This window comes from Thunnus maccoyii, chromosome 18 (assembly GCF_910596095.1).
Source record: "Thunnus maccoyii chromosome 18, fThuMac1.1, whole genome shotgun sequence".
Classification (NCBI taxonomy): Eukaryota; Metazoa; Chordata; class Actinopteri; order Scombriformes; family Scombridae; genus Thunnus; species Thunnus maccoyii.
In genome coordinates this window covers 12399718-12413807 of record NC_056550.1, presented here as the reverse complement: position 1 = coordinate 12413807, position 14090 = coordinate 12399718, and the positions used below count along the sequence as shown (strand labels likewise).

At 40.3% G+C, this 14090-nt stretch overlaps 1 protein-coding gene across 1 annotated transcript in view; it reads left to right on the top strand.

Moving 5' to 3' along the window:
• cacna1aa (calcium channel, voltage-dependent, P/Q type, alpha 1A subunit, a) overlaps nucleotides 1-14090 on the top strand; it is a 67804-nt gene that overhangs the window by 19082 nt on the left and 34632 nt on the right. Inside the window, exons 11-25 of the mRNA XM_042392248.1 lie at nucleotides 210-322; nucleotides 812-924; nucleotides 1040-1171; nucleotides 1450-1522; nucleotides 1822-1939; nucleotides 2196-2263; nucleotides 2437-2543; nucleotides 5556-5606; nucleotides 6476-6611; nucleotides 6986-7614; nucleotides 7908-8260; nucleotides 8380-8515; nucleotides 8826-8955; nucleotides 9453-9512; nucleotides 9646-9752. Coding sequence (XP_042248182.1) covers nucleotides 210-322; nucleotides 812-924; nucleotides 1040-1171; nucleotides 1450-1522; nucleotides 1822-1939; nucleotides 2196-2263; nucleotides 2437-2543; nucleotides 5556-5606; nucleotides 6476-6611; nucleotides 6986-7614; nucleotides 7908-8260; nucleotides 8380-8515; nucleotides 8826-8955; nucleotides 9453-9512; nucleotides 9646-9752 — 2326 coding nt within the window. The remainder of the gene's footprint in view (nucleotides 1-209; nucleotides 323-811; nucleotides 925-1039; nucleotides 1172-1449; nucleotides 1523-1821; nucleotides 1940-2195; nucleotides 2264-2436; nucleotides 2544-5555; nucleotides 5607-6475; nucleotides 6612-6985; nucleotides 7615-7907; nucleotides 8261-8379; nucleotides 8516-8825; nucleotides 8956-9452; nucleotides 9513-9645; nucleotides 9753-14090) is intronic.

Sequence of the window (14090 nt, the reverse complement as noted above, 5' to 3'; positions counted from 1 at the left end):
TGGAAATTAGTGAAGAATGCTAGGACTAGGACTAAAACACAAATTACTAAATACCATTTTATATGTCAGATACTTACTTATATACTTAAATGGATGGATGGATTGACTGATGGATGGGTGTGATGGTGAATAATTTCCAGGTACAGGTATAAGGATACACAGATGGATGACATCCTCTCAGTTATTTTTGTCTTCTTCTCTCCGCGTAGATTTTGCTGAATTAATCTTCCTGGGAATATTCCTGTCGGAGATGTTTATAAAGATGTATGGCCTGGGCAAGCAGGCATACCTCAACTCCTCCTTCAACTGCTTCGACTGCATTGTGAGTCCCACTTCACTTGGGGACACACCCTCACACACACACAAAAAAAATAAAGACATACAAGCACAAACCCATAAGCAGACGCCAGCACTCCCTTCACACGTGACATGGAGTGCGTGTGCATCTACAAGTGCTATTTTAGTTCCTTTTGTTCAGCAGCTCAAAGTGTAAATGGGCTGGGTAAGATAGAATATAGATCTGAGTGTATGGTAATTAATAAATACACTCACAGCACCACACATTTCCAGCCGCAGGCAGATAATGTGGATTTTTTTTTTTTTTTTTTTTACAATTAATTAGTACAATGGCAATATATGATTGCATCATTCTGACTCTATTTTCCCTTTAACTCTACTGTATCACATGTTGATAGTCATATAGTATCTGGTCATATCATAATATCACCAAAGTGGCAGCAGTGTGTCCTGCTAGAAACAGATGTGGTTCTGAGATTTCTATTCTCATTGTTTGATGTTTAATTTGTTTTAGGTGATATGTGGTAGTATATTTGAAGTGCTGTGGTCCATCGTCCAGCCGGGCACATCATTTGGCATCAGTGTGCTACGAGCTCTCAGGTTATTGAGGATCTTCAAAGTCACCAAGTGAGTCTTTTGGATTATAGTGTTTATTATTTCTTATATTTATATAAACAACATAGTATTACAGTCATATAAACCCCAATTAAACACTTTTTGACTTTCTGTCTCTGTTTGTCAGGTACTGGGCATCTTTACGTAACCTTGTTGTCTCTTTGCTCAACTCCATGAAGTCCATCATCAGCTTGCTCTTCCTGCTCTTCCTCTTCATAGTTGTCTTCGCCCTGCTGGGCATGCAGCTCTTCGGAGGACAGTCAGTGATATCTCCCTTAAACTTGCCGTCTCTCTCTTGTTTCTCTCTCCTCTCCTTCCCTTTCAACAGTCCAATTTTCTGCTGTTAAATGCCAGGTTGGCTAAGTCATTTTTCAAGTAGTCTTTTAGAAATGTAGAAAAAAAAAGTGTTGTGCCTGTAAGATGCTTCTTGTTCTGATTTTTACCTTCACGCTCTTTGTTTCACTCCCTCTTTGTGTTTGCCCGCACACTTTTCTCTTCCATCTCTCTCTCTCATTTGTTTTTTTTTCCCCCTGGTAGGTTTAATTTTGAAAATGGCACTCCTCCGACCAACTTCGATACCTTCCCCGCAGCAATAATGACAGTGTTCCAGGTGAGCAGAGGGGACGATGTGAAGGGGAGGGAGGGAGGGGAGCAAAATGGTGGGAGAAGAAGAGGGCTGGATTAGTACTAAAGAGGATTTGCACACGAGGAAGTGATATAAAATGTAGAATGCTACTTTTAGATTCTTAAATGTCATTAGTCAAAAGTATAATTATGGTGAAGCGTGTGTACATGTTTAAGTCTATAGGTTTATATCAAAGCATCAATAAATCATCAAATCACTAAATGCACTATGAGCGGGTATGGCCTCGTCTGACTTTGTGCGTGTGCGTGTGTTTGTGTGGTCAGATCCTGACGGGCGAGGACTGGAACATGGTGATGTACGATGGCATCAAGTCTCAGGGCGGAGTCAACAAGGGCATGGCCTTCTCTGTCTTCTTCATCGTACTCACACTTTTTGGCAACTGTATCCCTTGGGCAGCGAAAATGCAATGAAGCACACATTCATAAAAAAAACATTTGGAAAATCCACACACACATATACTGGAAATTATATTATTGTAAATTATAGTTCTAGTTACTGACTTTAGACTGAATATACAGCCATGTAAATGCAGATGCATACACACACAGAGGTCGTGTCAATGACTTTATGTGCATGCTGTATAAAGGCATACAAGCAAACTCCCACATACTTGATTTCCTTTTAACTCCGTGTTCAGATACTCTGCTGAATGTGTTCTTGGCCATCGCTGTAGACAATTTGGCCAACGCACAGGAACTGACCAAGGTACACTACAGTCCAGTGTTACTTAACTCATTACCGTTTTTTTTTCCTGAACATTCAAAAAAACGTAAGAGTTACGCTTTTTTACTTATTTGCTTTATTTCCACTTCATCTGCTGACATCCCTGTTCTCCTCTGTCTCTTTATTTCGATTTCCTTCCTAATCTCTCTCTGCAGGATGAGCAGGAGGAAGAGGAGGCTGCCAGTCAGAAGATCGCCCTGCAGAAAGCCAAGGAGGTGGCTGAAGTCAGCCCACTGTCTGCTGCCAACCTTTCCATTGCAGCGTGAGTTTCTGTCTCTATTACTGTTACGCTCTATTTTTTGTTTCCACTTCCAACATTTTCACACCAGGCACTAATATCAGGACATATATACACATACGCTTTAAAGAAATCTCATTCACCAACTAGGATTCAAACACTAATGCAAGATGCAGCACCTTGGAGAGAGCACCGTGTACTACACTTAATCAAATACACTTTCTAGAATGAGGATATTTACACTCTGTCATCTCCTAAGTTTGGACTCACTTAATTAGGTATCAGTATGGAAAACGGTGATGTTATTGCAAATAGTTTTATACATCACAGTTGATAGTCTAATGGCCGGCAGTGGAGCAGATGTGGATAAAAATTAAATTAAAAAAAATGAATTACATTGAAATACCCATCTCAAACACACTGCCTGATGTCACTTAGGTTTTGAACCACACTGACATTTGAAAACACTGCATAAATCACCTCTGATGTCATTTCTGTTTAAAGAAGGACAATCTTGTCGCAGTTTCATTTTAGAATATAACAAATTCACAACAAACCAGGGGTGGGAAGTTTGTATACATAAATACTTGCACAGTTTTTCTGTATTTGCACCACCTTTTCACATCACACAAAACAACAAAATAGCTTTTACTTCCATGTGTACATTCAGCACTGTTTGCTTCATCAATACAATATCAATTACATTTCTTTCAAATATCACCTTACTTGGAATAAAGGGTCATCCTGTCTTTTTTACATCCATAGGTAGGTCCTAAAATCACAAATCACCATTAAAGATATGTTTTTATCTGACAACAGTACATTTAGTGATAAACTGATACATGCACATACTTGCCTTTCTCTCCTTCTCTGTCAGCTTATCCTGTTCCCTTTCTCTTCTTCTTTTTATTTCTCTTTGTCATACTTTTGTGCATGCTAAAAGACACAATCACACACACACACACACACACACACACACACACACACACACACACACACACACACACACAAGCCAGCATTTGATTGATCTGGGCCATCCCTCCTCCGGTCAGGAGAGTCAGAGTCTTTGATCTCTTTTCTCTGTATACACAGGGGTCTTTTCTTTCACTCCTGGTAAAGTTCACACACTCTCACTCACACAAGCATGCACACAGAGACTCACAACACACTATGGTCTGTCCCTAAAAAAAGCACAACAGGGGAGCCCAAGTCTGCTTAGAAATATCACACACGCAACACGCACACAGTTCTGACCTTTACTGCTTTGATACATCAGCCTATGTCCTCTTTATATCACAGATGCACACACATTATCACACACAGATGTTATGAATTGAAATTATACACACAGAAACATACACTCGCTCATACAGTACATGTTCATCATTTCGTGTCACAGTGCTTCTTCTGACTGTATGTGCCGTGCGCACTTCACCGTGCTGTGAACATTTGTGTCTGTGTATCAGTAACCTTTATTTTACCTGGGAGTCCTATTAAGGTTGAATATTTGTTTTTCAAGACAATACATATGTATCTGTGTGTGTGTGAGAGAGAGAGTGTGTTGAGCTAGAAAAGCTACATTGCATAATGAAACAGTGTTATACTGCTAAGGTTGTTTGCCCAAATAATTTCCCAGAAAACTGGCCACCAGGACATACTGCATATTGAAAATATGACAGGTGTCTCTACATGTTGCCTAATCCTAGAAGAAGAAGCTAAAGTAGAGTAGACAGTAGAGTCTACTAGAGAATTAGATTTGAATTTACTCTTGAGTAATGCTAGGAATATAGGGCTGCAGTGTGCGTTACATCCCACTTTATCAGTGTAAATCTTAATACCTTATTTCTGTCGTATAAAAAAGAAAAGACATTGAAATTCCTATGGAGATAGTCTTTGTTTTCCAAGCAGGGATTTTAAACTTTGGGACATCAGTGGTGCATGAAGAATCTCTTAAGAAGATATTCTATGGTAGATTCAGGAAGGAGGCCGCCATGGAAGCTACATAGAAACCTTGGAAAACAGTAGTAAGGCTACATACACTAACTGGTACTCTCACAATGATAACTGCTGCTACTCTAGAAGGCTGGAAGCAGGTTTACCGCTGTGTTTTTCAGTTGTTAATGTACAACAGTTTGTGATAATAGTTTTGAAATTATGCTAAATCAGCTTTTAGTTTCATTTTAGCTTTGCTGTGTGTTAAGTTAAATTGTTTGCTCTATACCAAAGCACAACATATTCACATTCATTTTTTAAAAGTTTAGTAGTAGCAGTTATGAGTACAATATATTTTTAAGTGTATTATTTTATCAATGTGCACACAAATCACAGTGACACATGCATGCTCTCATGTATGGTAAACTTATGGGACCATCATTTTCAAAAGCTATTTAAAAAAAAACCATAATAGATAGATAGTGAAACAAGAAAAAGGCAAATGGGCTCTTAAAAAACTATGACGAAAAGAAACAGGTATTTGGAGAACAAAAGTGGCATTAACTGGAAGAAAGATAGTGGGATATGTTTGAATTTAAATTTTAAATTAAAGATACAGACAAATAAGAACATCAGAGAAACAGCTTGGAATTGAGACATTGAAAAAGATGCAAAGAATGACGATCAGGATGGAACAGCAATAGGCACGCAGGGTGAGTAAGTGATGCAAGAAAGATGAAATTTGTGAGATTGCAAAAAGGAGCACGGTGAAAAATAAATAGGATTGTCTTAGATTCAGAGATGGAACAAACTACAGAGGTGACTGTGTGTGACTGTCTGTTTGGGCGCATGTTTTTTGTATGTATGTGTGCGAAGGGTTGCATTCCAAAATGCTGAATCTTTATGGCAAAAATGTTACAGTAGCTCTAGATCTGTTCAGTTTTTGCATTTCAGGAATATATTTTACTTCTTTAAGTAATTCAGTTATTACAGCAGATTTTATTTGACTGTTTTTTTAAATGGTGAATGGATAGCCCATTTTGGAATGAAATCCTCCTTCTGTTCTTTCGTGCCATCTCACTCACCAGCTGTTTCCCTCCTCAGCAACAAAGTACACAGTGAGTGTCACAACGCTACCGACCCCTTTCTGGACTGGTATTTATTTATTTGTTTATTCATTTCTGAATCCCTTCTGTTTATTGACTTTACCATTCCTCAATTCCTCGCTTTCTTTTCCTGTTTTCGAACACCCTCCTTTCCTTGTCCCTTTGTTCTCAACTCTTTATGAATTACATACCTGGCTTTTTTTTTAGCTGTTATTTGTGTTGGCTTATTTTTGAGAGTACATTTTCTGTTGCCTGCACCTCGCAGTATGGCTGTCGCTTTACTGTGGTTGACTGTTGGCCCTGCGAGAAAAGGGACTTTAAATTGATTACTGGTAGAAGTTTCGGAGGCTAAGAAAGGAGGTGGTCACTGACAGTTTTTGTCAGTGATTCTTCAAGTAGGAAATCAGTTACTGTAACCAGTAACAGAATCCTGTGATCATTGTGACTTTTGTCAACTATTCAATTAAGCTCAGTAGGGATTTCGGGGTGCCATTCCAGCTTATTGTCCTGCATAACAGCTGTTCGTTAAATTGTGTATACTTTAGTTTGAGTGGGTAAATTATTGATTAATATAATAAATTCTAACCTTGCCTCAGTGTTATCCTCCATTTTGTGTCCCCACATGGTTTACCAAAGTAGGGCTGTCCTACCCTGTACTTTGGCAAGCTGTGTAGACACCCAGAACCTTGTTCTGATGAGCTGCCTTGTTCTATAGGTCCAGCCAAATGACCCTTTAAATGTCTGTGGCCCCGAGTGTGTCTTTCTGTCCTGGCTATTTTATGTACTTATATTTTTGGTGTTGGTTTTCACATCATTCTCATGTGTTTGTGTGTATCTATGCGCAGCAATACGTGTTTTTAAACAGGTCTTCACTGCCGTTTGTCTCCTCCTCCCTCCCCACCATGCTTCATTTTGCAGTAAGGAGCAGCAGAAGAACCACAAGGGGATCAGTAAGTCTGTGTGGGAACAGCGCACCAAGGAGCTGAGGAAGCAGACTCTGGCATCCAGCCGTGAGGCCCTCTATAACGAGATGGACCCTGACGACCGCTGGAAGGCAAGGACAGGGAGGGAGGAGCACAACAATGTAAAGGACAAGGCAAAACGAAGGCCTCTAGACTTGTGCTATCAGTGTACACAAGTAATGGCGATGATGATGATGACTTATTTTATATTTTACATACATGTTGCTTACCTGGTGTGTAATTATATATAGTTTATTATTTGTATATGGTATATTTGCCATCTGTAATCTATACATTGGCTGGAAAATACCAAATCTGACCATAATCTACAGTTGCAATAAGAATTTGTGCCAAACCTAGGGAGAAGTATAAATCATAACCTCATGCTGTAACTTATCCTCTTTTTTCTCCTATACCTTCAATCTCTACTTCTATGCTGCCTCTTTATCCTTTCTTCACCGTGTAGGTTAACTTCTCACGGCAAATCCGTCCAGACATGAAGACCCACTTGGATCGACCCTTGGTGGTTGACCCCCATGAGAACCGCAACAACAACACCAACAAGACCACTGCAAACAATTCAGACCTCTGCGTCAGCCAGCACCATCCTGCCGATGAGCTCCACAGGCAAACACGCCTCCACGAACATGGTGGCCAAGTAGGAGGAGGTGGTGGAGGAGGCTCAGGTCCAGTCAGGGCTCCATTGGAGCGGGGAGAGTCCACAGAGAGCAGGCGGAGCCGGAAAGCTGAGCACCACCACCACAGCTCTCATGTCCGATTGGATGCGACAGTGATTCCCGGGCCAGGCTCGGAGGAGAGGCCGTCCAGGCGCCATCACCACACCCGGAGTGGCAGTCGAGGGGGAGGGCAGTCAGAACACAGGAAACCCAGGTCACATCGTAAGCATGCAGAAGACGAGGATGGTGGAGGAGGAGCTGGAAAAACAGGGAGGCACAAGAGCAAAGGGGTGGACGGAGGTGGGGAAGGAGGAGAGCAGGAGGGAGCTGGTGATGGCAGTGAGAGGAGACCAAGAAGAAATCGTCATGGCAACCAGACGGATGGCGAGGGGAAGAGGATGTGCCAGCACCGAAGGAAGTATGTCCATTGCACCTGGTTATTGATATGATGCAATTTTTAGTTGCAACAATGACTAAAGGCATATTTGGATATTGATTTCAATAATTTGTCTTGTGATGTCCTCTGGTCCAAAAAGGTTTATCCTCATTATCTCTTCTCTGTACTCATATTTTTGTCTGTGCTCCTCTCACACCACTCCATCTCTCATGACCTTTCTTTGGATATCACCCCCTCCTTTCTCTGCTTTCCTCTCTCCATCTTAACTTCCTTTTTCTGTTGCCATATTTTTTCCTCTTACTCCCTCTTTCCAGGGATTGCAGTGTCCCTAACCTGTCTACCACACGACCCATCCAAAAGAGCCTGTCCAGACAGGATAGCCAGTACAGTGAGGATATGGACAACCTCATGAATACCAAACTAGTCTCTGGCTCTACCCCACCTAGCGAGGGTCACCCAGTGAATCCAGTTGCCAATCACACCGTGGCCCCTGGCTTTGGTTCTGCCCTCCATCTTGCTAACAGTGGGACTCGTGGGAGTTTGGTCACATTAGATAGCTATGGGAACATCGGACATCACCGTGCCAACAGCATCATCAGGCTGCCTCACCCTGACTACACAGCTGTAGACATGCCAATTTTTCCATCCACCAATGCCATACTGCAGGGTAAGAGCAGAATGAATGTTTTCTTCAACTATCTCTTCTCATTTTTAACTATTTCCTTAAATAGCAAACTTTCATATTCAACCCTTCCTCCCCCTTTTCTCTCTCTCTCTTTAACGCAGTCAATAAGAATGCCAACACGGAGCCTTTACCAGCGAAAGAGGACAAAGATGATGATGATGATGAAAAAGGAGGTGATGGAGGACCCAGGCCCATGCCTCCATACAGCTCCATGTTCATCCTGTCCACCACCAACCCGTAAGTAGGATGATTACAAATACGTGCACACGCTCTGACCTATACTAAACGAGTCCATGTGGGCTGACACACAGGAATGCTTTCTTATAGGCATTCACCAACATTTGTTGTTTGTTGATCTTTGGATTTAGAGCTGAATCCTGACCGGAGAATTGATCTACTATTACAGCACTTGCATGTGCACACATACTAACACATGCACACAGATGTACACTTACAGTAAACAAACAAATACATTATATTTACAAAGCAGATCTAATGATATTTATAGCACTCCTGCTAGAGAAAAAACATCTTTGTCTGATCCTAGGTTTCGGCGGGCGTGTCACTACATCTGCACCCTGCGTTATTTTGAGATGTGTATCCTGCTGGTCATTGCCATGAGCAGTATTGCCCTGGCTGCTGAAGACCCCGTCTGGCCTGAATCCCCTCGCAACAATGTAAGGAAGTCAACACACACTCTGACGCTAATTTGATTAATTTTGTCTACCATTGCCTTTCTTGTATGAAAAGTAGTATACATGTTACCACAATGCCTATTGTTTTTGTTATTATTTAATTTGTGATGGTTGCCTTTTCATTTTGTAGTGTAACTCTATTTGAAATATAAAGAGGATCAGTACTGTAACTAGTATTATATTATAACACTACGGAGCAGGTCATGCAATCACCAAATTCAAAAAGGCTCTTCTTTTGGGATGCTTGAATAAGGATTTCTGGACAATGAACTATACAAATTTCATAGCAAACTGGCTGATTGGTGAAATATCTTGCCCTTGACTAAAGTCAACTGGGTCAAATCTAAAGTTAACCAAAACACTAACTTTCATTCTTTCAAATATTGGCATCTGCATTTGAAAATCATTATATACATGTCTATGCAATCACTCTTTTCCACTGTGCAGCAACAAATCATTCCCTCTTTCTCTTTGTATAGGTTCTACGCTATTTCGACTATGTTTTCACAGGAGTGTTCACATTTGAGATGCTGATAAAGGTAAGAAACACAAAACATTCATAATTGATTCTGCCAAGAGTCTGCTAAATGAAACATTGTAACAATTGACATTGTACGCATCCATGCCAAGAGGCTCACTTCCTTATAATCACCTTCTCTCTTTCTCTTGTAGATGGTGGATCTGGGGTTGGTCTTGCACCAGGGCTCTTACTTCCGGGACTTGTGGAACATCCTTGACTTTATAGTGGTTAGTGGTGCTCTGGTGGCCTTCGCCTTCACGTAAGTCTCCCTCCTGCCTCCCCCTGTCCTCTCCTCTCTTCCCTCCTCGCTCCACCTTCACTTTTGCCTGTCTACTGCCTCACTGGCACCTTGGAGTACAGCTTCCCTGTTCTTCTCTGTTCATCCATGGCTCATTTTTGGGTTCTCTCTGCCTTTCCTTTCTTTCTGACTTGTTCTTTCATTCTCTCACACACATTCCCTTTCACTCTTTCATCATTCTCTTGTCTCCTCTCCTCTCCTTCATCAAACCTTTTTCTACCTGTGCTTAAAAATGGCCAATTCTCTACAGTTGTCCAGTTCCTCTGCTTTTTCTCTCTCATTCAACTTTGCCCCCACAATCCTGCCATTTCTAAGCCCCTCCACTGACCCCTTCGCCCCTACATGTTATAAAATAGTTTCCTGGCTTCCCCTTCCTATCCACCTCTTCTTTCCCCTGTGAGAGGTGAGGACCACCCTTTGCACCTGTAACCCTTTAGTGCCTAGGGCGTTCTAGAGTAAAAGGCCCCATGCAAAGCCAGGCCAGGTCATGCTGTACTCGCTCTCAAAAATCTCCACACCCTTCTCCACGGCAAAGCAGGTACTTTAAACCCTCCTTAATCTGCATGACTGTGAGGATGAAATACAGTTTATTTGCATAACTGGGTTAAGTTGGGGCTTAGGTTATGAGTACTATGCTGGGTACAAAGCATGAATCTTGAGTTTTGGGATTTATTGTCATGCTTTTGCATGGTTGGGGAGAATATAAAGTGAAAAATATCTGCAGGACTGCAATCATCCTTAAATGTAATGTGATATTGGTGTAGTTCGAGGACACACAGTACTATATGTTTACAATGGTAATGCTGTAACCTCCTACACAAACTCTCACACAGGTCATCGTCAGAAGTATAAGGCTGTGCTTGATACTATTTCATGCCTTAAAAAACAGTCTGTAATTTCAGGAACGTCTGTGCAAATGTTTCCTCCACAAATGTTTAGTTTTTGTGGATTCATGTGTGGGTTACACCTGAGGGTGGAAAGGTCGGGGATAATGACAGTATATCTGGCAGACACAAGAAACGTCCTTACAAGGAGAGCAAGATACTCTGGCCATTGCATATTATTGTTTCAGAAAATCGAGAAAACGATTCAGCTAGCTATGTTGATCCTACAAAATTTTCACCGTGCAAGTAAGTGACCATTTATAATTTCCCTCAAAGCTAATCTGCCATGGTATGAGCACATTAGCTTGCTGTAAATGTCAACATTAATTGGCATTAAGTCTGAATAAAAATCTCACACGCTAGCCTAATAACCACGTAAGCAATATGTTTGCCATATGACATATATTTTTGTTGTTGTTCATGTTGCTTTGTGACAGTTAGGTAATGCAGGTAATGCAGGACTGAAAACAGTAACAGTAAGTTAACTAGCTTCAGTGATTTATCATGGTTGTAAGCCCAGTCTGTCTAAGAAAATTAGACCTGTGTGCTTTCTCCTCCTCCATTCATATCATATGTCACTTAGCCATTTCTTGTGTTGGTTAACTGAGGTTAGTGGGCTAGGGTGGGGTGTTTGTCTATCAACAACCATAAAACAGAAATACTTACAGTTACCTCTTTAGGCTTTGCACATGTGCAGTCATATGCCTTTCAGTATAATAGCCCTGTATTTAATATTGTCCATTAAGACAACCTTTCGATATATTAAACATTATAGCAGAATTAAACATTATAAGCTTTACAAAGTTAGTCTATTGTTGGGCTGTTGTACTGGATTGTATCCAGGCCAGTGTACAGTACTGCACGACTGAAGAAATAGCATTGTTGCCTTGACTAATAGATTGGACTTGAACAGATATTTAGTCACTGGGATGACAGATTACCACAAATGATTATCACAAAGATTGGGATTGTAAAGAGTCCACATGACCATTTCCATGAAGCCAAATATATTTTTAAATTTTGGTGGAATTTCATTGAAATGAAACTGAGAGTAACGTTCAGAGGTTCAGTTGATGTGGATGGTTTGCATTCATTCACACATAAGGTCTCCATATCCATGCATATTAAAATGGAAATGGCTAAGTGACATAATGCATTGTGCATAAAGCATTTGATAAACTATTTGTTTTTAGTTGGTACAGCTTGATGACTTTGAGTCATAAGCTGATGGGAACTTTGCCTAGTGTAAAAAAAAAAAAAAAGAAAACCTCTCCACCTTGCATTTCCCCAGCATGGTATCTTCTAACATTGTCCCTTCAATGTTCCTTCAAACTGTTTTCTCATTGGATTCTGAGTTTGGTCTCGATCACTCAGCTTTCAGACTACCTTAAATCTGAGGAAGTTGAACTACAGTAAACCTAAAGTTGTTCATTAAAGCAAAATACTGGGCTGTCCCTGCTTTAATTATCTCACCCCTTCCTCCAACCCTTCACCTATTTCACTATCCATAGCAACACCCAACATCTCTCTTACTTCTTCCTCCTCCTCCTTCTGACCTCAAACATGTCCACACAATTGAGTTCTTTCAGGTCAGCTGTGAATATGAGAAAGAAAGGACCCCACAAGCTTATGAAATTGGGAAAATCCATCCTTTAACCATTCAAACCATGCCCATTACAGAGTTACTATGCATTATTCAAATTTACTGTTACATCTTCTTATATTTGGAGAGAATAAAACAATGGTTACTTTCTACGCTGTAGTTTGTGGCCAGCAGTATCATTACCTTGAAGAAAGATAATGGATACTTGAATACTAATGGACAGCTTCCTTCTAATATACTGTTTTGTGGTTGGAGCCACACCCTCTATTTGTATTAATTTTATTAATTTCATGTCCGATGGCTTTATTGCATGATGGTACTGTACGTTAAAACTACTGTCAACAGATGAATTGGTGTCTCTGCCACTTCTCTAAAGAAGTTCTCCTTTAATGATTCTGTAAAATCAACGAAAAACTCTGTTATTTTGAAGGACTGAAAGAAAAACTGAATGTTTGCTTCAGATATTTTAAACAACATGATTTTACATTATATAAGTTTTGTAGAATAACAAACAATCAAACAAACCCGAGACATATGAATGTGAGCTTAAGCCTAAAAGACGACACAAGAGATTTCAATTATTTGAACACCCACTACTCCTTCGTACTTATGTACATTGTTACTGATTCCATGAAGTTGATGAATTGCTTCTCCCATAAAGAAAACAAACATGCGGCAGGTGCTCCAGGGTTCTAGTGGTGGTGCCTCACCTACAAGATCGGCTTTTGCCCTGGTCTTCCTCTCTGAATCATTTCTATTTGTATGTTTTTTTCACTAACACTCTTCCCCCTAATTTCAGTTGAATCTAGTTGTATATGTGGTACACATAAAACTATCTGTGTTTCCGTTCCGTGTGTATATATCTGTGTGCTTCTGTCCTTAACTCTGTCTCCTCTTACCTCGTTGTGTTACATATTTATATGTGGGTCAACTTTATATGTGTCTGTGTTTTTTCTCTCTGTGTCTCTCTGTGTCTGTACGTTTGAAGGAAATGTTAAGTACGGGCTAAAAAAAGATATATGTGGTGACACAATGTTTAAAGTGAAGGTAAAGATAATGGACTGAAAAAATAGACAATCATGTAATCTAAGTAATTACAGAAAAATTTCAAATAGTTGAAGAGCATACAACTGCACAGCACATAACAAATTTTATACGCTTTTTACATTAATATTAAAAATAAATTTAATATTGTAAGCGTGAACTTGAGCTATTTTTAATTATACAGAAAAGTCTGCTCCATGCTGCTTTTGCACATATAAGACAAACTCACAAAACAATCAATTTAGCCAGTTCAACCAATAAAGTCTGATTTAACTACAATAGGGGTTAACAACACTAATGGCCGATGGGGAGATTCAAGCCAGTCAGAACAGACTCATACACATCAAGATAGTGCCTTCATTCAATTGGTGGAAATCAAACAGCACTCCAGATAGGCTCAGCAGTCTCATTGGAGATGTTTATCGCTCCTTTAAACCAATTAGTCTGGTCTGAGGGCTGCTAGTGTCTTGGACCGCTTGTGTTGCTGTCCTGCACATTTCTGCAGCCGCACTGAGTTTAATGTCCAGACAGGCTTCCAAAGCAGAGACGCTTGCGTGATATATGACAGAGTTTGACACTGACATTTGACATTTTGAGATATTATAATGTTTGTTCCAGCAGACATTGTTTGTTTTAAATTTATGTGTGGGCACTCTGGTCTTTCAGTTAAAACTGACAAAAGGCATTTTTAGCAGTCCTCATCAATCGTAATTTAAGCACTGACATATGACTCATTAGATTTCAGCTAACCGTTTATCTATGTTGTTG